This window comes from Biomphalaria glabrata, chromosome 13 (assembly GCF_947242115.1).
Source record: "Biomphalaria glabrata chromosome 13, xgBioGlab47.1, whole genome shotgun sequence".
In the NCBI taxonomy this organism is placed as follows: Eukaryota; Metazoa; Mollusca; class Gastropoda; family Planorbidae; genus Biomphalaria; species Biomphalaria glabrata.
Genome location: NC_074723.1, coordinates 13,517,501 through 13,540,990, shown reverse-complemented (window position 1 = coordinate 13,540,990; position 23,490 = coordinate 13,517,501). Strand labels below are relative to the sequence as shown.

At 36.5% G+C, this 23,490-nt stretch overlaps 2 protein-coding genes across 2 annotated transcripts in view; both read right to left on the bottom strand.

Annotated features, from left to right (window-relative positions):
- Positions 1–23,490, bottom strand: part of LOC106053363 (transmembrane protein 26-like) — a 226,343-nt gene that overhangs the window by 202,208 nt on the left and 645 nt on the right. The gene's annotated exons all lie outside the window — the stretch shown is intronic.
- Positions 17,083–17,535, bottom strand: LOC129922412 (probable serine/threonine-protein kinase samkC). The gene has a single exon (XM_056008384.1). The coding sequence runs from the start codon at positions 17,533–17,535 to the stop codon at positions 17,083–17,085; it is 453 nt and encodes a 150-aa protein (XP_055864359.1).

Sequence of the window (23,490 nt, the reverse complement as noted above, 5' to 3'; positions counted from 1 at the left end):
GATGCTATCTTATTAGATTTTTCTAAGGCTTTTGACAAAGTTCACCACCATAGTTTGCTTAAAAAATTAAAATATTTCGGCATTAATGGTCCACTGCATCAGTGGATTAAAGACTTTCTGATAGGGAGAGAACAAACTGTAATAATAAATGGCTCTAAATCAACACCGATAACAGTAAACTCAGGTGTACCTCAAGGAACAGTCTTGGGTCCACTACTATTTTTAATTTACATAAATGATTTACCAAATTGCATTACTTCAGGAACAAAAGTCAGATTATTTGCAGACGATTGCATAATATATAGAACAATAAAAACAACACAAGACACAGATATTTTACAAAGAGAATTAGATGAATTACAGAAATGGGAATCAAATTGGAGCATGTCTTTCCACCCAGAAAAATGTCAGTTGTTAAGAGTAACAAAAAAACTAAAACAAATTAATTCCACTTATCTTATTCATGGCAAACCAGTAACACAGACTAAAAACGCAAAATACCTAGGTGTTATAATAAATGAAAAACTGTCATGGAATCCACATATTGATGAAACTACAAAAAAATCAAACAAAGCATTAGGATTTATTAAAAGAAATTTCTATAAATCAAATAAGAACATAAAACTAAAATGTTATTTAACCTTGGTTAGGCCAATAATAGAATATGCATCCTCTGTTTGGGACCCCTCAACTCAAGAAAACATTAAGAAACTAGAACAGACACAAAATAGAGCAGTGCGATTCATAACAAACGAATATTCACATTTGACTAGAGTAACACCTTTAGTAAAATCACTAAATTTAGAAAGCCTTCAGGACAGAAGGCTCAAAAGTAAAGTAGCAATAATACATAAAACACTGAACCATAATCTTCAAATACAAAAACAAAATTTAATAAAATACTCTGAAAGACACAAAGATAAAGGCACATTCCTCATCCCATATGCTAGGACAAATTTGTACAAATACTCCTTCTTCCCTAGTGCTATTAGAGCATGGAATGGGTTGCCTGAGCTAGCCAGGAAAACCAGTGACTTGGCAGAATTTAAGTCATTGGTTAATATGCATGACTAAATGCATGACGCGTAGGACGTAATCATCTTCTTTTTTGAAGTAACGTCTGTATTATATAAGATAAGATAAGATAAGATAAGACAATCGACCACAGAAACTCGTGCTTCCCTTGGTCAGTTTCCTGCACATGAAATGAAGCAAGCCACAAAACAGTGGATCTATACATTTAGAGCTCACTCTAACACAAAACAGTGGATCTATACATTTAGAGCTCACTCTAACACAAACTCAAAACAGTGGATCTATACATTTAGAGCTCACTCTAACACAAACTCAAAACAGTGGATCTATACATTTAGAGCTCACTCTAACACAAACACAAAACAGTGGATCTATACATTTAGAGCTCACTCTAACACAAACTCAAAACAGTGGATCTATACATTTAGAGCTCACTCTAACACAAACTCAAAACAGTGTGTGTATTTATACATTTAGAGCTTACTCTAAAAATCACAGTCTTGTAACTACGGTACATGTAAATAGCGATAAACACAAAACGGATCTGGCAAGTTCTTCGATTTTCAAATGTACATAGAAAAAAATATATCTTTCTTAGAAAGCGATTGTTGACCAATGTCTGGTTTGACTTGAATTAGATTTTAAAAATGTACATGTTACAAAGAAAATGAACTACAGGCAGTATTTTGAAATGACGAAAAAAAAATAGAATTGCTATAAGAACATCCTGATCATGTGGAATGGAACTTGAGACTTTCGTCTCGGTGAATCCGGGTTCGAACCCTGATCTCGCCGTCCCTTCCGTCTGCGTGAGGCTGCGGCTATGGTTTAACAATCTTCAATTGTTCAGTAATGAAGGAACATCCGAAACATATTTAAAAAAAACACATGAATTCTGAATATTTAAAAGGGTAAAAATGACAATCTGTTTCTGAAATATATGTTCTGACACACCTGCTCATATCTACGTTGTGTATAGAAAACTATCACCCTGTGTAATTAGGACAATGTGGTCTCCATTTAAAAAAAAAATGTCTGGAAGTCACGTGACTTCTACAGATGGTTGCTGCCGCGCCGCATAAATCTTCCGGTGGGAAGTTCCTTGACTGTGGGCTTATCTTCGGGGCAAGCCAAAAAATCTGGCCCGGATGCTCCTTAACTTGCGAAGCACGCCAGGTGGGCGATTTATTAATTTATGTCAAGATGCAATGCGTATAACTTTTTTTTATTTATCCCTAAATGAATAAAATTTTAAAAAAGAAAATATTCAAATCAAAATCAAGAACTAATACTAGAAACATTTCATAAACGGCAGCAACAGAAAGAATAAACATTTAAAATGTAACATCATACCAAAACCCACAGCACGATTTTGCGCTTGGTTTGGTTTAGTTAAGTCGATCAGCATTTTATATAGATGTATTTTGATAGTTAACTTTTTAATATTAAATAATAGCTTCACCTTCGTAAGACACTTTTTTATTAGCCGTGAAATCCAGAAGCGTTGAAGACTAAAACACCTTTACTGTGCTAGGATTTTATCTCACACTGATAGATAAACAGATTGATAAAAAGACGGACTGAAAGACAGACAGACAGACAGAGACTTTGCAAGCAATCTTTCCAAATGCCGGTTTTCTGCATAAAGCAAAGAAATAACTTTTTCTTTTTTTTTTGTACTTATGCACAGTTGTTTTATTTGATAAGCAGAATCTCGTGCGTTGGATGTGATAGGCCACATGCATTGATGTTTTAAATGTTTTTGTGAATATATGGATCGTTGTTACTGATAGTTTGTAGTTTAAGTTCCTGATAACGACACAAGAAATTTTTTTAGAAATTTTGTCAACTGAAAGGTTGTCCTAAGTTTCTTACATTAACAATTTACGACTATATGATAGTATATGCGCTGTTATATCTAAATTGTTTTCGACTGAGTGGGCAAAATGATAATAAGCTAGGATCAAAACTTGGTATCTGACATCATGGCATACAACTGAATTGTTGATGCCACACAACATCCTGTTGAACAGTGGACCATAGAAAATGTACAATCATGTAGCTGGATTTTGGCGTTGACTTGCTATCGAACTAAGTCATTTCCATTCTTGCTTCATGCTTGCAATCCCTCTCTCTCCCTCTCTCTCTCTCTACCCCTCTCTCTCTCTCTCTAGTTTTGATTTGTTTATTAATTTTGTTTCTAGATTGGCACTTCTCGTTCACCATTTTTTTTCTTCAACCCTCCCACCCATTTTTCTTTCTTTCTTTCTTTCTTTCTTTCTCTCTCTCTCTCTCATACCTCACCCTCTTATTTACCCACACACATGCTTATGATAATGCGCCAAGATAAACAATGTAATCACAAGTGCATTTAACTACTTCATTCTTATTGCACGCTAAACTGTTGACTATGCTGGTCTCTGAGTTAATGTAAGTTGATCATGTCATCAGCCAACATTACACTAGGGCGGTCAGGGCATGGAATTATTGTATAGCCTGTTGTCATTACTCAAAATGTTGTTTACAACAGAAAATTGCTTTGGGACTAAATGTAGATGTATATCATGTTATCATGTATATATAGCAGACTCTGTAAGCAGACCTACATGGCCGGGTCTGAAAACTGTTTCATTTGAAGTCAAACTAAACAGCTTAAGTATATTGGTTAACTAGAAATCTAAATAGTGTATGACTTAAACGAGATGGTGTCTAGCCCATTGTTGGTGCAAGCAGAGCTATATTTAACTTTTTTAATAAATAAAGTTTTTAAATAAAAGACACAATTGACATTAAGAGGAATGTTATTGTCGAAAAGAGCAAAAAGAAAACGTATATCGACCTCATAAATCTATTGTAATTCGCGATCAAAAGTGTTGCCAACTTCTATACACATCATGTCCTAGATTATGTTCAATGTAAGATGTTGAACAGCGTAACTACTGTACAATAACAGTATAGATGAAAAATTCGAACAACATTCACTCACGAAACACATACACACTCAAAACCAGCGCTTTATGAGTTTGACTTCTATGAACTTCTCGATGACGACAAATGACCTTGTAACACTCTGACCGACAGTGGGATCAAGGAGTTTTTAAATCTTTCTGTTTTAGTTCTAATGGAAAGGAGAAGACCACTTCGCTCAGATCTGATGTAACAGTGGTTTAATGGGTGCAGGTTGTCTTTAAGAATCGTGAGTCTTTTGGACATGCATCTTTCTTGAAAAAGCTCTTCAAGAGATGGTAGCTGTATTTGAGTGATAAACTATGCTTTTTTAATTAGTCTATTAAGTCTATGTCTTTGTGCCAGTGAAGTATTACCATACCAGCAGGGGATGGCAAAGTTGATTAGACTGCCGATAGTTACTGTGTAGAAAAGTTTGATTATTGTTTTGTCTATGTTAAATTTTCTTAGCTTTCTGAGATAGAAGAGTCGCTGGTGAATTTTCTTGTATATTTTTTGATGCAAGCACACGCAACTAATCATTCAAGTAGTCACTAATCGTACACTAGCAACATACTACATCGTTTATGGAAACATTTCAGTTGTTGTTACTGTGTCACGTTCCTACATACTACATCGTTTATGGAAACATTATTTCACGTTCCTAATATCAGGTTATAAGACTGAGTAACATGGCTCTTCTATGAACACATTGTAAACCAATCAGAAATACCAAGTGACATTCTCTCCCCTTTCATCCAAACATTATTGGTTGAAATAGCAATTGTTGTACTAGTATAGGAAATTAATGTTTCGATTTTTATGATTTTCTTTACTTTTTAGCTTACTGTATAAACGTTTTAATAATTGTCTACTTTCATTTAGCGTCTGACATTTTAGCTTACAATTTGCGCATAATCTTTAAAAATGTACAAACATTTCTTTTAAAATGTCCGCTTTCACTTTCTTAAATGATTCACATATACACATAAAATAAACTAATAGATAACATAGAAGAAATTTACATTCTGAATTGTCAAGTAAATTTACATTCACATTTTGTTATTTTATATTACTCTCACCTATCTTACAGTTCTCTACACATGGATTATCTCCGCATAGCTTACTACATTTTATTCTCATCACAAGGCTGATCTCCCTTTAGGTGAGTACATTGTTTTCTAAATATTATATATAAATAAAACACAATTTATTTTTTACTACTAAGTGATTAAATAAATTGATTTATTTGATGGATTCCAGTATTGTCATCGATCATGAGTTGGTAAGCTAATTTTGACGACGATTGGATGATGAGAAGTGGTCGCCAAATTGATTGCAAGAGGAACAACATTCAAGAAAGATACTGAGCTACTTAACATAGTGGTCGTAAACAAACACAAAGAAAGGGATTTGATTTGATTTTGATTTTAGGCACATCGGTACAATTTAGGCCATGTCGTGCCTGCAGTCCCATAAGGACTACTCTCTCTCTCTAAACAACAAGGGCCAAATTCTATACAGTCATATCATTAAGTCAAGGTCTACAAAGAAAGGGAGCATGTCGAGGAATTAATCCGACATTTTGGCACTTTAACATTCACTAGCCTGTTTTTAGGGATTGACAACAATATAACACACACAATGACTATTTGACTATGCACAACTACGTTTCTATGCAATTTGAAATTTAATTATTTGAACAATAAATAAATATGATTTATGAGTTTAATTTTGTTTTTTTCTTTTTGCATTTAAATAAAATAATGTAACACTAAGCTGCAATGTGTTTATTTAAAATAAGTACATCTAAAATAACGGTATAAGATAAATATGGGACTATATTTATTTTAGTAATCTGAATGGCGTCGTAAACCATAGCTGAGATTTGCAGTAAATGTCATCTTCTTAATGTAGAGTCATATGCGTAAAGGAACAGAAAACAACAGATTTATCAGATAATAAGAAACATTTACAACATAACTACACCTAAAGGTGCAAGTGCATTAGAACAAAACCGGCTATCGCGTGCAAGTCTGTTCCTACTGCAGTTCTTAGTGATTAGCAGTTGGGACAAAATGAACGAGCTGTGATCGAGATAAATAAAGAAATATATTTTGAGTTGAATGCTTGTAATTTAAGAGATAAGGAACTTGTTCACATTAAATACAGAGAAATAGATGTACTGGGAGGGATCTAGAATTAAAACAAAAAATCCATCTCTATGCTGTTGACTTTCTTTTTTCCATGTCATTTAGATACATGCTGGTCAGCTCAGGGGTAGGGGCCATACTTGCACCTCAAGCACCGTCACTCACACACTTTAGAACAGGGCCGTAGATTTAATCACGTGCATTTTATAATGCCAAATCACGAGTCGTCTGTCTAACATGTACTTCCAATCAAACAATGAATTTCGGTTTATTAAAAGAAATGTGTACTAGTCTCGTCCAGAGGCGTAGTGAGAAAAACGTGCGCCCGGTGCGCCCCCTCTCCATTTTCCATGAACATCACAGAAATATAGGCTGCTTGTGGCGCCCGGTACGTGACGTTTTGGCGCCGCCGTTTTGGCGACGCCGTTTTGGCCCCGCCGTTTTGGCGACGGGACGTTTTGGCGCGAGCCGTTTTGGCGACGGGACGTTTTGGCGCGAGATATCATTTGACGATAATTTAATAAGCACGTAACTTTTATAATAATGTTTATTTCACTATACCATAATATTGTATGTATAGTATAAATTCTGACACCGTTCAGCGAATTTTTTTTTTTTTAATTATAAAGGTTTTGCTTATTTCATGAATATAGGCCTATAATAAGTCAGATTCCTGAATGGTAATGACATGCTATATGTGAGTTCTGCTAATCGCACTGGATGACATTTTTGGATTTCTTTCCAAAAGATTTTGTTTTTTATTTGACATTAGTGTAATATACGAATTAGCTAAGTGTCACACTGTAATATAACAAAAACCATGTTAACATCTAAAGCTCTATTACGATGAATGACGACAATAACTCCACACATAGTAAAGATCAAGACACGGAATGTGGTCAGTACAAACTCTAACGTGAATCCACCAATATAAACAAACACTCTGGGCGACAATAGATAGAAACAAATTCACGACACTATGATACTTTGAAAAGATATATTTTGAGAAATTGGGTAGGGGTGATTGGGTGACACATTTCGCATTGACGCAGGTAGAGTTAAACAAATGAAGACAAGACCAGCACCGAACACTGGTCGTTGGCGTCATGCGTCTGGCGATCATCTCCTTGGGAATGGTCATTACATGTGACACCTATCCCGCCCCCTCTCTTCTGCTCACATTTCACTCCTTGTATATACTCTTTCCTCCACCCCTCCCCTCTCTCACGCGTAAGACGATAATCTGTTTCTAGCAGTCCACTTGACATCCCTAGGTGCGAATTTATAATCCTTAATCTTTAATTCCGAGGGCGGCCCAAAGTCTACCCCTCTCTTTCAATCTCTTCGCCCCTACGTCTTTATAAGCTCGCGTACTTTGGACCATTCACTAATCATTTTATCCAGTACGCAGACAGACTAGAAAAATTTTCGCCATTTTATTCTATTATATTTCTAACTAAAAACCTGGTGGCAGTCTATATAAAAAATGGAAAAAGTCCAGTCGAAGCGAGGAAAAGACAAAATTTCGCATGAAGGATATCTCTATGTTTTCGATAAGTTTAGTGCAGACCACTCTAAGAAGTTCTGGCGTTGTGAACTTAAAAATGAATGTAGAGCTCGTCTACACACTGATGCTGTAAACAACGACCTTGTTCTAAATCAACAAGGCCAGCACAGCCATGGAAGTGATGCTGCACAACTTCAGGCTGCCTCTATTTTAACAACAATTAAAAAGAAGGCTGCTTCTTCCACAGAGATACCATCTTGTATCATAAACAGCTCTCTACAGGGAACATCAGCAGCAGTGCATGCAAAAATGCCAAAGAAAGACGCTTTGCGTAAAGTAATTCAGCGTAAAAGAAACGAAATTCAAGGAGCTCCTCCACAGCCTGAACATAGGTCAACTTTGACTATTCCAATTGAATACCAAAACTATATAGTTTCACCTGAGCTGACAGAAAAGTTTCTTTTGTATGACTCTGGAGAAAATGACAATAAAAGAATTTTACTATTTGGTAAAGAATCAAATGGCAGCTGGAGCAGTCAAATGAAAAAGCTTTACGTAGATGGGACATTCAGAATCTCCCCTTCTATATTCTCACAGATCTACGTTATTATGGCAGAAAGAGGTGGTTTTGTCCTGCCTGTCCTATATGCACTACTGCCAAACAAAGAAGGAGAAACATATCGCCGCATGTTTGAAGCAGTGAAAGAGTTGTGGCCAGATCTTAACCCTTCATCTGTTTCTATGGACTTTGAGCAGGCTGCTATCGGAGCTCTTCAGTCAACATATCCGTTATGTGCAATACTTGGCTGCTTGTTTCATCTGACAAAAAATATGCGAAAGAAATTGGCAGATGAAAATCTTCTTTCAATGTACAACAATGATCCAGAGTTTGCTTTGGCAGCTAGAATGATAGTTGCATTAGCATTTGTTCCCATCGAGGACTTGGATATGGCTGTTGAAACTCTTGCAAATGAGCTGCCTTTACATCTTACTCCGATAATCGACTGGTTTGAGGACACTTATATTGGACGTCTGAACCGCAGTAGAACTCGACGATGTGCTCCTATGTGGTCTATCAGAGAACACTCAATGGGGATAATCGAACAAACAATTTTGCGGAAGCAGCACATCGGCGACTACAAGCCGAGTTTGGAATGAGCCACCCAACCATATGGAAATTCATTGATGGAATACGAGCTGTCCAGAAAGGCCGTGACCTTATATATGAACAATATATCCGGGGAGACCAGCCTCTTTCTAAACGAAAAAAGTATATTGACACAGACAAGAGAATCAGTGTAATTGTACAAACTTATCAACAGAGGAACATCATTGAATACCTCAAGGGACTTGCACACAACTTTTTAATGAACCCTTGAATTCCAGCGACTTAGGCAAATAACCATGGTGTCTATGTATACTTAACTTAAAGTATTTTGAGAAACATGTATTATATTTTTTACTTATTATTAGCAAGTGTTTGGTATGTATAGCTGGAGATGCCATACAGTCATCAAATAAACCAATGTTAATGTAAACAAATAATTGCATCAATTTTTAGTCTATCATCGTTTCATTTTGTTTTTGATTTTTTTTTTAATTTTAAAGTAATATCTTAAAAAACTTTTTGAAAATAAAAGTGTGCCTCTTAATAAACAAACATACACAAGCCAAAATGTTTATTAAAGAAAATGATGTGAAAAACAAACACACATTTACATTTAGTACGTGAAAACACGTAACACAAACACTCATGCAAAACATAGATATGAATAATTCTTTTAAAAGAATTAATACAATAAACGTACATAATGTATATCGCGCCAAAACGTCCCGTCGCCAAAACGGCTGGCGCCAAAACGACCTTCGCGCCAAAACGGCGGGGCCAAAACGGCGGCGCCAAAACGTCCTGCTTCGTGTGGCGCCCCCCCCCCCTAAAGGTGGCACCCGGGGCATCGTGCCCCCTTGCCCCCTCTGGTCTAGTCAAACAAGAATATAAGACTAAAATACTACTTAGCCTTATTTAGAACTTAGACCAATTTTACACTATGCGCTCTCTGTTTGACTAAAGTATCACCATTAATAATATCACTAACTTTAGAGACAGTTAAGTACAGAAGACTTACAAGTAACAATAATACATAAAACATAAAGCCTTCAAACATCATACAAATACCAAAATAACCTAATTAAATAATAAGAAAGACACTAAGATAAAAGCGCATTTTTATTCTATATGCTAGGACAAATCGCACAAGGGCTCTTTCTTACCTAATCCATTAGATAATAGCACGGAATGGGTTGCCTGAATCAGCCAGGAAAACCAATGAGTTAGCAGAGTTTCAGTCTCTTATCATCATGAACTACTAATTTAACGCATGAATACACGTAGGACGTAATTATCTTATCTTTTAAAGGAACATCTGTAAAAAAAAAAAATTCTCAATAACAAATGAATGCTAGATATTTACAAAATTAAACTTTTTTAACCCGCCCCATTCCCCCCCCCCACCCCTCCCAGTAAGAATCCTGGTAAAGCGACTTAGACTTATGTTCCAATGATTGGCGTTAAGATCTATGATCTAGATAGAAGATGGTGAGCAAAACGTTTCTGGACATTAGCCTAATAATGGCCTAATTGATTAATCTCTTGAAGGAATGCGGAAACACCCGAAGATATACAGTCCGTTCATGACAAATATTATCTAGTTCTCTAGCCAAATTTAAATTAATCTCTTTTTTTACTTTGAAAAATTATAACTGTCCCACTGTGACCAACGAGCTAGTAATTATTTTCCCAACTATATTCATCAACTCTAAAATTTCTAGGAAAATCGTTAGAGCCGTTTTTAGGATCACTGTCAAGGTTTTTGAGCCCACACACACCCATGTTAAAATTTCCACGAAGTTACGAGTAAAATAGAGGCATTGTTAAAAAAAAAGGAGGCGCGGTGGCTGAGCGGTAGAGCTCTTGGCTTCCGAACCGAGGACCGGGGGTTCGAATCCTGTTGAAAACTGGGATTTTTAATTTCGGGATCTTCTGGCGCCTCTGAGTCCACCCAGCTCTAATGGGTAAAGGCGGTTGGTCGTTGTGCTGGCCACATGACACCCTTGTTAGCCACAGAAACAGATGAACTTTATATCATCTGCCCTATAGACCACAAGGTCTGAAAGGGGCACTTTACTTTTCTTTTTTTACTATTGTAAATTAATTAAATAATTAGCTTAACATGAACATAGCAAAATGTCAATAAAGAAAATATTAATTTAAAAAAAGGAAATATTTTCCTTGTGCTCTTCAGTTACCTAAATCTTAATATAATCTCGGAGATCATTATCTCCCTAAACCCTTTCTGCTACATTTCGAGGTACACCTATGTATGTTAGGTTACACCTATGCATGTTAGGCTAATACGAAACTAGCTGTAGGCTTGGGTTGGGAGTTTTATAATTTTATCAAGATAATTGTGCATTGCGTAGGCTGGCAACTACCGACTGCTATTAGGGATAGTTTGTCTATCGATCTGTCTCAAGTTTACGGGCTAGACTTTGATTGATGAGTCGGTCATTAAATGATGTCATAATCACGAGGATGGTATGATGTAAGAGAAAAAAACCTGCGGGGCCAAAAGCAGTTTTATTTTTTTTTTTTTACCTTTACTGCTTCACCTATCCCTTAGTCTGTTGGACCGTTGGGGCACCACGCAACATTTGTCTACCGTCTTTCTCCATTTCTCTTTGTCTTTTGCCTTAGTTAGAACCTCTTTCAATGGAAGGCCCGTCCATTCTTTTATATTGTCTTCCCATTGCTTTCTATTTTTGCCTCTTCTTCTTTTTTCCCGGTACTGTTCCCTGAAGGAAGGTCTTTGCGAACCCCTAAGACCTTGTATTATGGTCATAGATTTTTTGCTTACGTTTTTTTTTTACTATAGTTAGCAGGTCATCTTGGGGTCAAATCGCTGCAGTAACCCTGTTTCTAAACTCTTGGTTTGTGATGCAGTCTTTGATGTGATACCTAGGATCCTTCTGTAGCATCTCAATTCCATTGCTAGGACCCTCCTCTCTAGCTGTGCAGTCAGCGTCCAAGACTCACAAGCATATACAAATGTGGCCATGACCAGGAAACTCATCAGTCTGATTTTGGTGCCGAGGGCTAAGCCTTTGTCTTTCCATATTATTTTAAGTTTTGAAAGGGTTGCTGTGGACTGTGCAATTCGGGCTAGCAGTTCAGGTTTAGTTCCCTCATCTGAGACAATAGCTCCGCGGTATTTGAGACTACTGACACTAGTCAGCTTTTCACATCCAATATATAGATATAATAGGAATGTCTTAGTGTTTTTTTTTTTAGATTTCAGGTGTAAAATCTGTAATTATTGAAGCTAGTTACCCTTTTATATATGTGTATTACACTAAGATGGTTGAATGAACAAATATTCTGTAGCTAACAGACGGAAGAGCTCTACAAGTGAAGACGTCATTGGAACAACTGCTGTCTTTCACCTGAGCAACTTGTGGTCGATGGAGCCTGGCGTAGTAAATAACATAACAGCGTATGTGTTTGGGGTGTTTGTTCAAATGATGACACCTGTACCAACACAAACACAGGGACACGTCTGTTTAGATTAGGCCAAGGTTCACATTCATTCAGCTCCAAAGTCAGTTTATGTTTTTTCAATCAACAATTTGATCTGGTGTTCTAGGTTTATTTTATTTCTTCTTTCCATTAACGAACTGAACATAAGGCAAAAGGAATTTCTCGCAAGTCTCTAGAGCGTGTCGTATCTCTCGTAAACACTTAGATCTAATAGAGTAATGTTCTGTTAGGTTTTTTTTTAGGTTTTTTGTTCCAGTTTCATTATACTTTAGTGTCGGCAACTTTCTAAAAAGGTAAGTGTACATTTACGTTTGAGTTTAAATAAAAAAAAAACGTCTGCTGTCAGAAAGGGGTGACTACGGAGCAGACAGATATTAGTGGCAAATGTGAAAATCATCCTCGTTGCGATTAATGCGCTTACCTGAACCTACGCTTTTGTAACATCAATTCGGGTCAGGTGAAGGTTTAAAAATATAAAATATATGTTATTTTAAGTTTGCTTTAAGAAAAAGGTCTTCGGTTCTCATCCTTACAATTTGTTTCAAAAATATAAATATATTTTATATCATTGTAAATTTTGTGATCAAACTTCTGTAGGTCAGTGCGTCCTCTAAGATTGTAATAGATGGTGTAAAGATTCAGGGTTCAAACTTATTTTGGCAAAGACTGAGATTAAGAATTTCAGATTTCTTAGAAAGTTCCCTGGATCTAACCAACATAAATGAGTACGTGATAATTGCCAGAAAAAAAGTAAAGGCGGTTTTCTTCCATGTGCAGGCCACATGACACCGTTTCAAGGCACGAGTGACCGAAACAGATTATGTTTCATAAAGCTTGAAGTCTAAATAGGAAACCTTAATTTGCTATATAAGTATTCTAGGTCAGGGTTATCAAAGATTTATCCAAATCAAGCATTACCGAGGAAACGAATATATTCGATTATAAAGGCCAACTATTATAATTCTATAAACGTCATTGTGAAATAGATTTTTAAAAATATTTTGTTATTTTATAATTAGCAGTATGGACTCAAAGTTGACATCCTCAATTCAACGTTTTGAACACTTCAGTTCTCTCAATGATTTCCAAAAAATGAAAAAGTATCTCCCTGAAGAGTCATATGTGAGTGAACGAGACAGTGACCTCTAATCTTACTAATTATATGAAATTGTTTATTAAACAAATGAGTTGAAAGAAATTCCCCCAGATATTTAGATTCTGCATCGTCGTTCTGTTTTTGTCAACAACACCTGCCAGGTAGAGCTCGGCTAAAAGAAGTCTCTCAAAATTAAAACTGCTCATTAATAGTTCTTTAAGAAATAGCGCCTTTATGTACAGTGATTCGGGAAGACTTTCAGATTAGCAGTTGTATCTTTTTAACCAGGTATAGGCTTAGCTTCTAAGGTACATTACGACACTTTTATATAGGAGTTCAGTAAGGCTAGAAGGAGATTTATGTTTAATGCTTTTTTTAAATTTAGTTAATTTAGTTTCACTGTAGTGTTACTTTTAAAATTTAAAATATGAAAATTTCAAGTGTTTTATTTTATTATTTATAACACATCTGTTTGTTTCACGTGAGGGCCTCGCAAATTTATAACTCGCCCACACCAAATTTAGGTCTTGAGCCGCCAATGTGTGTGTGTGTGTGACCCAAAATCAATGTGCAGCCTCTGGCAAAAGTAAGCCCAAAGCTGTTCAAGATTATCTCCGATGTCCCACAACAATAATCAGCTATCAAAACATTCCAGAGGTGGGCTGTTTGAAGCTGTGTGAAGCTGTGTGAAGCTGTGTGAGGCTGTGTGAGGCTGTGTGAGACTGTGTGAGGCTGTGTGAGACTGTGTGTTGCGTGTGTGAGTGTAAACGTTAGGTTGTTGTTTTAACCCCATGCCTTGAAGCCACACTTTCAGTATGGGTGTACTATCAATTTACAACAGAATTGAACGCTCAATCGATGAGATAGACAGAAGGAAAGAGAGGGGGGAACGTTGATAGAAAAATAGAAATGAGAGATGGATGACGGATAGATGGAATAAAAAAAACAGACAGACGAACAGACTGATAAACAGACGGACAGACTAGGTAGGTAGGTAGGTAGGTAGATAGATAGATAGATAGATAGATAGATAGATAGATAGATAGATAGATAGATAGATAGATAGATAGTAGATAGATAGATAGATAGATAGATAGATAGATAGATAGATAGATAGATAGATAGGTTATTAGGTAGGTAGGTAGGTAGATAGACATAGATAGATAGATAGATAGATAGATAGATAGATAGATAGATAGATAGATAGATAGATAGATAGATCGATAGATAGGTAGGTAGGTAGGTAGGTAGGTAGATAGACATAGATAGATAGATAGATAGATAGATAGATAGATAGATAGATAGATAGATAGATAGATAGATAGATAGATAGATAGATAGATAGATGGGATTGATAGAAGGGATAGATAGATAACAAAATTATCAATGGTAAGAAAATTTTGTTTTTTGATAACAATTGGATACAAAATATCAGAACTATTTCCAGAGTGACAGAAAGAAAACAAAATATAGAAAAACGGAAAAAGAAGAAAAGAGATTCAGAAAAATATAATCTTCATGATAAGTGTATGTTTTCATATCACATTTCTTTCACATTCCTTTTTGATTTGGTAAAATATTTAACAATAATACTAAAAAAAATACACTTGCAATATATCAAACGTCACTCTTTCAATGTTTAAAATTACACGCTTTGTATAAAGAATTGTAAAAAAAACAACTTGTATAAGCTATATATAGGTGTAACAGTAAGTAGTTTTAAATGCATTATGGCAGAGAATGTAAGATCCTGCAATAGCTAAATATAAAACCTTTGGAATTTTTTATTTATTATCAGGTTGTAGTTGTTTTTTTTTTAATGTTTTTTTTTGTCATGTTCAAATAACATTTCATAAAGTAGGTTAGTCTGCAGACGTTAAAATAACATTTCATAAAGTAGGTTAGTCTGCAGACGTTATTTCAAAGGTCTTTATAAATATTTCTTTTTTTCCGCCGTTTATATCTGTATAATAAATCATGTATTACTCATTTACTGTAGCCATTAGGAGGTGCGGTGGCTAAGTGGTAAAACGCTTGGCTTCCAAAACCGGGGGGTCGCGGGTTCGAATCCTGGAGAAGACTGGGGCTTATTTTCATTATTAATTTAGGGAGCCTCTGAGTCCACCCAGCTCTAATGGGTACCTGACAATAATTGGGGAAAGTAATGGCGGTTAGCCGTTGTGCTGGCCGTATGACACCCTCGTTTACCGTGGGCCACAGAAACAGATGTTAATGGCCCATAGATGGCAAGATCTGACTGTACGACGTGATCTTAAATATGCCTAAACTTGTTGAACAGTTTCCTTTCCTTGGAGACAAATAGTTGAAATATAAGTGGAACCACTAGAAGCTGTCTACAATCTGGAAATACATCATAGGCAATGTGGGCTATCACTGAGTGCTCTTCTAAAAGAATTTGTGACAGTATCTACTTTTTTTATCTCGATCTTCTGGTTTGATATATTACTGTGTTTCATAAGTTAGTTATGTTGCAGTGATATTTATTAGAGCAGCCTTCCATCAGCTGAAGAACACCTGGGGATCTAGGGAAATAAGCACCACCACCAAGATTAGGCTCTTTAACACCATTGTTAAGCCAATACTTTATGGCTGAGAACTGGAGAACCACTATGAAAAAAATTCAGGTATTTATCAATACCTGCCTGAGGAAGATTCTTATGATCCGCTGGCCAGACAAGATCTCGAATGAGGAACTGTGGCAAAAAAACAAAGCAGCAGCCTCACTGAAGTAGAGATCCTTCCGAGACGCTGGAGATAGATAGGTCACACCCTTCGCAAACCTGCATCCAACATAACAAGTCAGCCCTAACCTGGAACCCCAGAGGGAAGAGGAAGAGGGGCCGACCTAGGAATACATGGCGCCGTGACTTGGAAGCAGATGCCAAGCAGATGGGCAAGACGTGGGGACAGTTGGAGAGACTCGCCCAGAACCGAGATGCCTGGAGGAAGCTGGATGGTGACCTATGCCCCAGAAGGGACCACAGGCAGAGACGAGATGAGATGATATTTATTCGGGCAAGAAACACAGCTATTACTTACACGGCGGCCCCTCAACAAACATTGTCATAAAATGATGTGTCTGCCACCTGTCCTAATACAAACCTGTTGTAATCCAGTAGCTTTTGTTACTGATCCCTACTCGTCCTACGCACATTTTCCTTTTTAATGTTACTCCGACTTAAAGTTTTCCTAGTAATCTCATCCAGCGTTCACGTCAATCATAAGACCAATTCCATCTTATAAGTTTGGCAATCTATGCCAAAATGTTCGTGAAATTGTGTGCGTGCGTCTCGAGGAGGGGAGCGAGCGGGCGGGACGTCCAGTCAACAAAAGATTTCGAGCTTTTTTTTTTAATTTTTTTTTTTTAAATACCAAGCGAGCTGCTTGTGTGATTCTTTCAAGTGGTCCAGGTAACAGAGTAGCAAAAGTGTTGATTAGAAACCTCCGTCCTTAGTGTGTGAGTATGCGTGTGTGCGTGTAATTGGCTAAAATTTAATTAGAGAATTTAAGCTTTCCACCACTTGACACACATTGAAAACCTTGAACTCTTCGCAACATTAAAGTTATAGAACTTTACATTTATTATTGAATTAGGATATATATATGTGTGTGTATATATATATATATATATATATATATATATATATCATGTGTCCAATCTTGTCATGCTTTCTACTCAAGGGATTAATATATTTGATTCCCTACATATGAATGATGTTATTCCTCCCTCCTAGACCAGTGGTCGCAAACTGTGGCTCTCGACACGCATGCGGCTCTTTGACTCCTGGGCTGCGGCTCTTTGACTCCTTGGCTGCGGCTCTTTGACTCCTTGGCTGCGGCTCTTTGACTCCTTGGCTGCGGCTCTTTGACTCCTTGGCTGCGGCTCTTTGACTCCTTGGCTGCGGCTCTTTGACTCCTTGGCTGCGGCTCTTTGACTACTTGGCTGCGGCTCTTTGACTCCTTGGCTGCGGCTATTTGACTCCTTGGCTGCGGCTCTTTGACTCCTTGGCTGCGGCTCTTTGACTCCTTGGCTGCGGCTCTTTGACTCCTTGGCTGCGGCTCTTTGACTCCTTGGCTGCGGCTCTTTGACTCCTTGGCTGCGGCTCTTTGACTCCTTGGCTGCGGCTCTTTGACTCCTTGGCTGCGGCTCTTTGACTCCTTGGCTGCGGCTCTTTGACTCCATGGCTGCGGCTCTTCCTTCCAACGTCTTGTGCAGGCACAGAATATTCTTGACTATTTGACTTTGTAAGAGAAGAGTGAACCAGTTTGAAATGCAAACCTACAGACAAGGAATCGCAATTTTAGAAAGCACTGATAGCATGTAGCAAACATAAATATCCTTATCTCCTTTTGAATCCTTTCTACAAAGATTTATTGGTACATTGTTTTACCAATGTATTATTGTAACATCGGGCGATAGGAACGACGACGGCGATAGTAAGGTGCACGTAATTCTTGCGTGTGTAATTATCTCCACTAAAAACCCCAAAGAATAACTTTTGGGATTGTTGCCACTATAAGGAAAAACGCGTGGGTCGTATATTGCAAATGTAACAAAAAGCTATTGGAAAAATATTTGGTAAAGCGAAAAGTATGCCAAGTCTAAAACATCCCCTTTTCAGATCTTATGGTCTATAGGGCAGATGATGTAAAGGTCATCTGTTTCAGTGGCCTACGGTTTACGAATGTATCATGTGGCCAGCATAACGACCAACGCCTTTACTTTTCCCCAATAGAGCTAGGTGGACTCAGAGGAGCTCAAAGATCCCGAAATTAAAAATCCCAGTCTTCACCAGGATTCCAAAGGGATCTCTCAGCAGCCGCGCCTCCTCGCTGATTCAAACAATTTTTAACCAATTAGACATTGAGTCTGCAGATCGTTTGCTGTATTCTAATTTTTTGGGGGTTATCGAGAGGGGACGTGTTAAAACATTGCGCCTCACTGTTTACTGAAATAAAAATATTGCGCCTCACTGTTTACTGAAATAAAAACATTGCGCCTCACTGTTTACTGAAATAAAAATATTGCGCCTCACTGTTTACTGAAATAAAAACATTGCGCCTCACTGTTTACTGAAATAAAAACATTGCGCCTCACTGTTTACTGAAATAAAAACATTGCGCCTCACTGTTTACTGAAATAAAAATATTGCGCCTCACTGTTTACTGAAATAAAAACATTGCGCCTCACTGTTTACTGAAATAAAAATATTGCGCCTCACTGTTGACTGAAATAAAAACATTGCGCCTCACTGTTTACTGAAATAAAAATATTGCGCCTCACTGTTGACTGAAATAAAAACATTGCGCCTCACTGTTTACTGAAATAAAAAATATTGCGCCTCACTGTTTACTGAAATAAAAACATTGCGCCTCACTGTTTACTGAAATAAAAACATTGCGCCTCACTGTTTACTGAAATAAAAATATTGCGCCTCACTGTTTACTGAAATAAAAACATTGCGCCTCACTGTTTACTGAAATAAAAAATATTGCGCCTCACTGTTTACTGAAATAAAAACATTGCGCCTCACTGTCTACTGAAATAAAAATATTGCGCCTCACTGTTTACTGAAATAAAAACATTACGCCTCACTGTTTACTGAAATAAAAACATTGCGCCTCACTGTTTACTGAAATAAAAACATTGCGCCTCACTGTTTACTGAAATAAAAACATTGCGCCTCACTGTTTACTGAGATAAAAACATTGCGCCTCACTGTTTACTGAAATAAAAATATTGCGCCTCACTGTTTACTGAAATAAAAACATTGCGCCTCACTGTTTACTGAAATAAAAATATTGCGCCTCACTGTTTACTGAAATAAAAACATTGCGCCTCACTGTTGACTGAAATAAAAACATTGCGCCTCACTGTTTACTGAGATAAAAACATTGCGCCTCACTGTTTACTGAAATAAAAATATTGCGCCTCACTGTTTACTGAAATAAAAACATTGCGCCTCACTGTTTACTGAAATAAAAACATTGCGCCTCACTGTTTACTGAAATAAAAACATTGCGCCTCACTGTTACTGAAATAAAAATATTGCGCCTCACTGAAATAAAAACATTGCTACCTGAGAAAAGTATTAACTATGAAGTGCTTGTTTAGAACTTTCTGTGGATCCAAACTTTTTTGTAACATCTCATCTATATCATCATTAGCAGAACCATTTGAGTGAGGACTTGAGAGGTTCAAATCCTCTCTTCCAAAAGCTCTGAACAAACCCCTGATGTTAAGGCGTAGTCTATGTACGTCACCTTACAGGTTATCTATATCTATGCACAGATACCGAGTTCCCAAAGCTAGCAGTGGGGGCAGCGTGTTTTGAAACTTGTTTTTATTTGTGTAGAGTGCGTCATTATGAGTTAGAAACATCACATTATCCCACTAGATTTTTTGTAGTTTTTTTTTTTTTCGTTTGGCCAATGATTGTTTCTCGATTGCTTCGCGACTTAAGATACGCCACTGTGCTGATAAACAACAAAGGTCATGGATTGAATCGCTAATAGATCCACGCCGCACCCACACACACACACACCTATGCTTTATATGATGTACTTGTAACTTTAAAGTTTGATGGATGCTGCTTTTTGCGTGTGGCATTCAATAGACTTCCATTGAGACGTACTATTATAGAACTGGGCGAAGCCATCACGCTGTTAGATCGGAGAATAATGATCAATTTCTCATTATACCAAAATAATAAGCCGGGGGGGGGGGGAGAGAAGGCTTAAAAATGAAGATGTATTAAATTAAGATAAGAATCTATTCAACCTGACTTCCCTGTATGACGTCATGACCCATGAGGACAGCCCTAATAGATAGTCCATTAACTCAAGTCAGAGGATTGAATAATGTGTCTGTTATACCGGAGACATTTCAGGAATTCAAGTCCAGAACAGCTTTACTATTTCAAACTTGATATCAATGCAATAAATACCAAGTGGCGAGGAGTGTTTTTTTAAAGTAGAAATCAACTATAACTGGGGGAGCCTAAAGTATCTTTAGACTTTAAATTTGGATCTCAAACTATGGACAATTCTTCTTGATCATGTAGCATTAGTGGCAATCCCTCTTGTAAGTGTAGCTATAGTGGCAATTCTTTTTAATAACGTAGCAATAAGGATAATTCTTCATCATAATGTAGCAATAGGGAGAATCTTTCTTGATAAAGTAGCAATAGGGACAATTCTTCCTCATATTGTAGCAATAAGCACAATTCTTCTTGTTAATGTAGAAATAAGGGTAATTCTTCTTGTTAGTGTAGCTATAGTGGCAATTATTCTTAATAACGTAGCAATGAAGACAAGTCTTCCTCATAATATAGCGATAGGTACAATCATTCTTGATAAAGTAGAAATAGGGACAATTCTTCTTAATAATATGGCTAAAGAGACAATTATTTCCCATAATGTAAATACATTTGACAATCCTTTTCTTTAAGGAAACAAGTTTACGTTGTTCCAACAACTGAATATTCCCTGGAAGAAGTTTTAACTATTATCGTTGGACATACAGTACGTCGCCCATGTCGCCATTCTTTCCGGTGTCTGACTTGAAGGACGTTCCATGCAATTTTGAGTGAACTGATTAGGAGCTATGAAGCAGCAGACTTGCCGTGGTCTTTAGCAAGCGTAGAAGAGATTCATTTCAAATGTTGGCGGATGTAAACAGGGATGTCGAATCAAAAGATGAAATTAAAGAAATGTTTCCCTAGTGTGTCAGTTCCTTTAAAATCGTCGTCAAAACAGTTTCAAAGCGAAAAGCACAATGAAAAAAATAAAGTTTCATGTGGGCGTCATTTTAATCCCTTCACATTTTTTATAGACGTACGATGTGTGTATGTGTGCGCGTGAGTGCATGTATTTGTGTGCAAGTTTGATTGACATGGCGTGTGCAGTCCCGTGATTAACCTGCATTGAAAACTTTGTTTCAAACATCAAACAAACATATGTCAGTGCAATAAAAAACAAAAAGTTCGAATTTTTTTATCTACAATAAAATATAACTTCAAAACAATGTCCACATTTTAATAGTTTTAAATCAGCAAATACGAAGGGAAAAAATACCAAGGTATTAAATTTATTAAACGCTTTTTTAAACAGTAAATGGCATAATCCACATTAAAAATTATTTCCCTTTTAAAGATATTTTCATACCAAATGAAAGGTTAGGATATAAAAGTCTTCTACTTGGAAGGAGCATCTGTCATTTATAAGATACAAGAAAGATGTAGAAGACATATGTGATATATATATATAGCAAGTAAATATACATATTTTTTTGTCTTGTCTATTTTATGTTTAAATAATATTGGAAACTCAATATTCATATCTGCATTGAAAAAAGAAGATTACAAAGAGAATTTGTGTTATCACACAAACTCAAAGGCGGTCCCTAAAGGCCCCCATATGATCCTCCATAGTAGAGAATATTCAAGCCACGATTTTTGTATTATCTAAAGTAATAGAATTTCAAAGAATCAATTGACGTTGCTTTTAACTTGAAAACAAACTGAATAACCTACAATCTATAAATAAACTTTTAGACCTTTCAGCAAGAAAACTAAATGTTATATATATCAAAATAGCTATTTTAGAAAATCTTTTGGTATTGTCTTAATTTAAAAAAAAAAACGGACAGCCTATTATCAATATGAGATCTGCAAATAGTACATTTATTTAAAAGGAGAAACCATCTTTTCAATATCTTTTCATATTTTTTTATCTGATTGGGACATGTGACATACAGAAAGACAAAGCTAAAGGAGGCCTTAGATCATACGAAGCGGTTGAAAAAGAAAGATTATTTGAAACCTTTTTTTTTTTGGGGGGGGGGGTGATTTAGGAATTCCACATAGCTCTCTGTGTACACGTAGGCTCGTCACTGCACAAACTACTACATTACATTTTGGAAAATATATTCTTTCCGTGCTGCCTTTAACACAAAAAAAATCCTTGCCCAACTTTCCATTGCCTTACTATTGTGACGTATCTGTACTTTTATATCTATTAATGTAAGACTAGATGTATTTCAGTTTATAGATCTATTTACGTAAAAGCGTAAAAATGTAAGCAAAGATTTTATAAATTATCAATAGAATATCTAGATCTAGATCTAGAATCTAAATTTAAATGCAGCCTGATCCATACTTGATTTACAATTCTAGATCTAGGCTCTCTTCAAACTGCACCAGACGACACAACGAACTTAAAGAACCTCACAACTAAGTATCAGTAACAGTTTAATTTCAAATACATCACAATTACTGTTCAGCTGGCAACAACACTGTACACAATATCCAAAAACCTAGTCTCTGCTCTGGACAGACTTAACACACCGTGCTGGTTCTGACCTCGCCTCGTACTGGTCACATTGCGAGGTAACTTGAAGTGTCTTATATAGGGTCTTTACTGGCCTTCTCCAACCGGATTGGCGGATGAAGAAAATAAAACTCTTCAAATAATCTAGCAATAGTTTTTTATGTTGTTTTTTATGTGAATCCGCTTCAAAGAAATGTCTAAAGGTCTATACGGTTCATCTTAATCAAACAGGCGAAATGAGGTGCAAGAAAAAAATTTAAAACATGTTTAGCATATCCTGTTATAGATAGTCGAAGCTAGACAGCTCAACGCTGTAGACATAATCAAACAATATGGCCTTACAAGTGGCTACAACTAATTACTGATTATTTAAGAAGTGTCCAAAACGTGAAACACAAGGCAATCTCTTTTCACACTAACAAACACCATTTGCACCATGATGTAGAACTTTCTTAATCTTTAAAATTAAAATATGTGCATTGACTTTAAAAAAAATCAACTCACACATTTGCTTCCAAATGATACGCCTCTGCACAAAAAATGTAAACAAAAATTATTTTTAAAATAAATTCCTGGCCGAGTTTTTTAAAACTTACAACAACACAACTTCTCTCTGGGTAATTGTGTAATTTATTACTTTTAAAACGTACAACAACACAACTTCTCTCTGGGTAATTGTGTAATTTATTACTTTTAAAACTATTGCTCCTGGTTCATTTACCACATCTTGAGTCGGCAATTATAAAGGATGTACGAGGTACGGCTAATACTTGGAGATTCACGCACCAGTTTATTGTTACAATCAATC

What these genes read in the sequence shown, in the direction of transcription:
- LOC129922412 (XM_056008384.1), bottom strand. Translation starts at nt 17,535, where the DNA reads ATGGAGTCAAAGAGCCGCAGCCAAGGAGTCAAAGAGCCGCAGCCAAGG.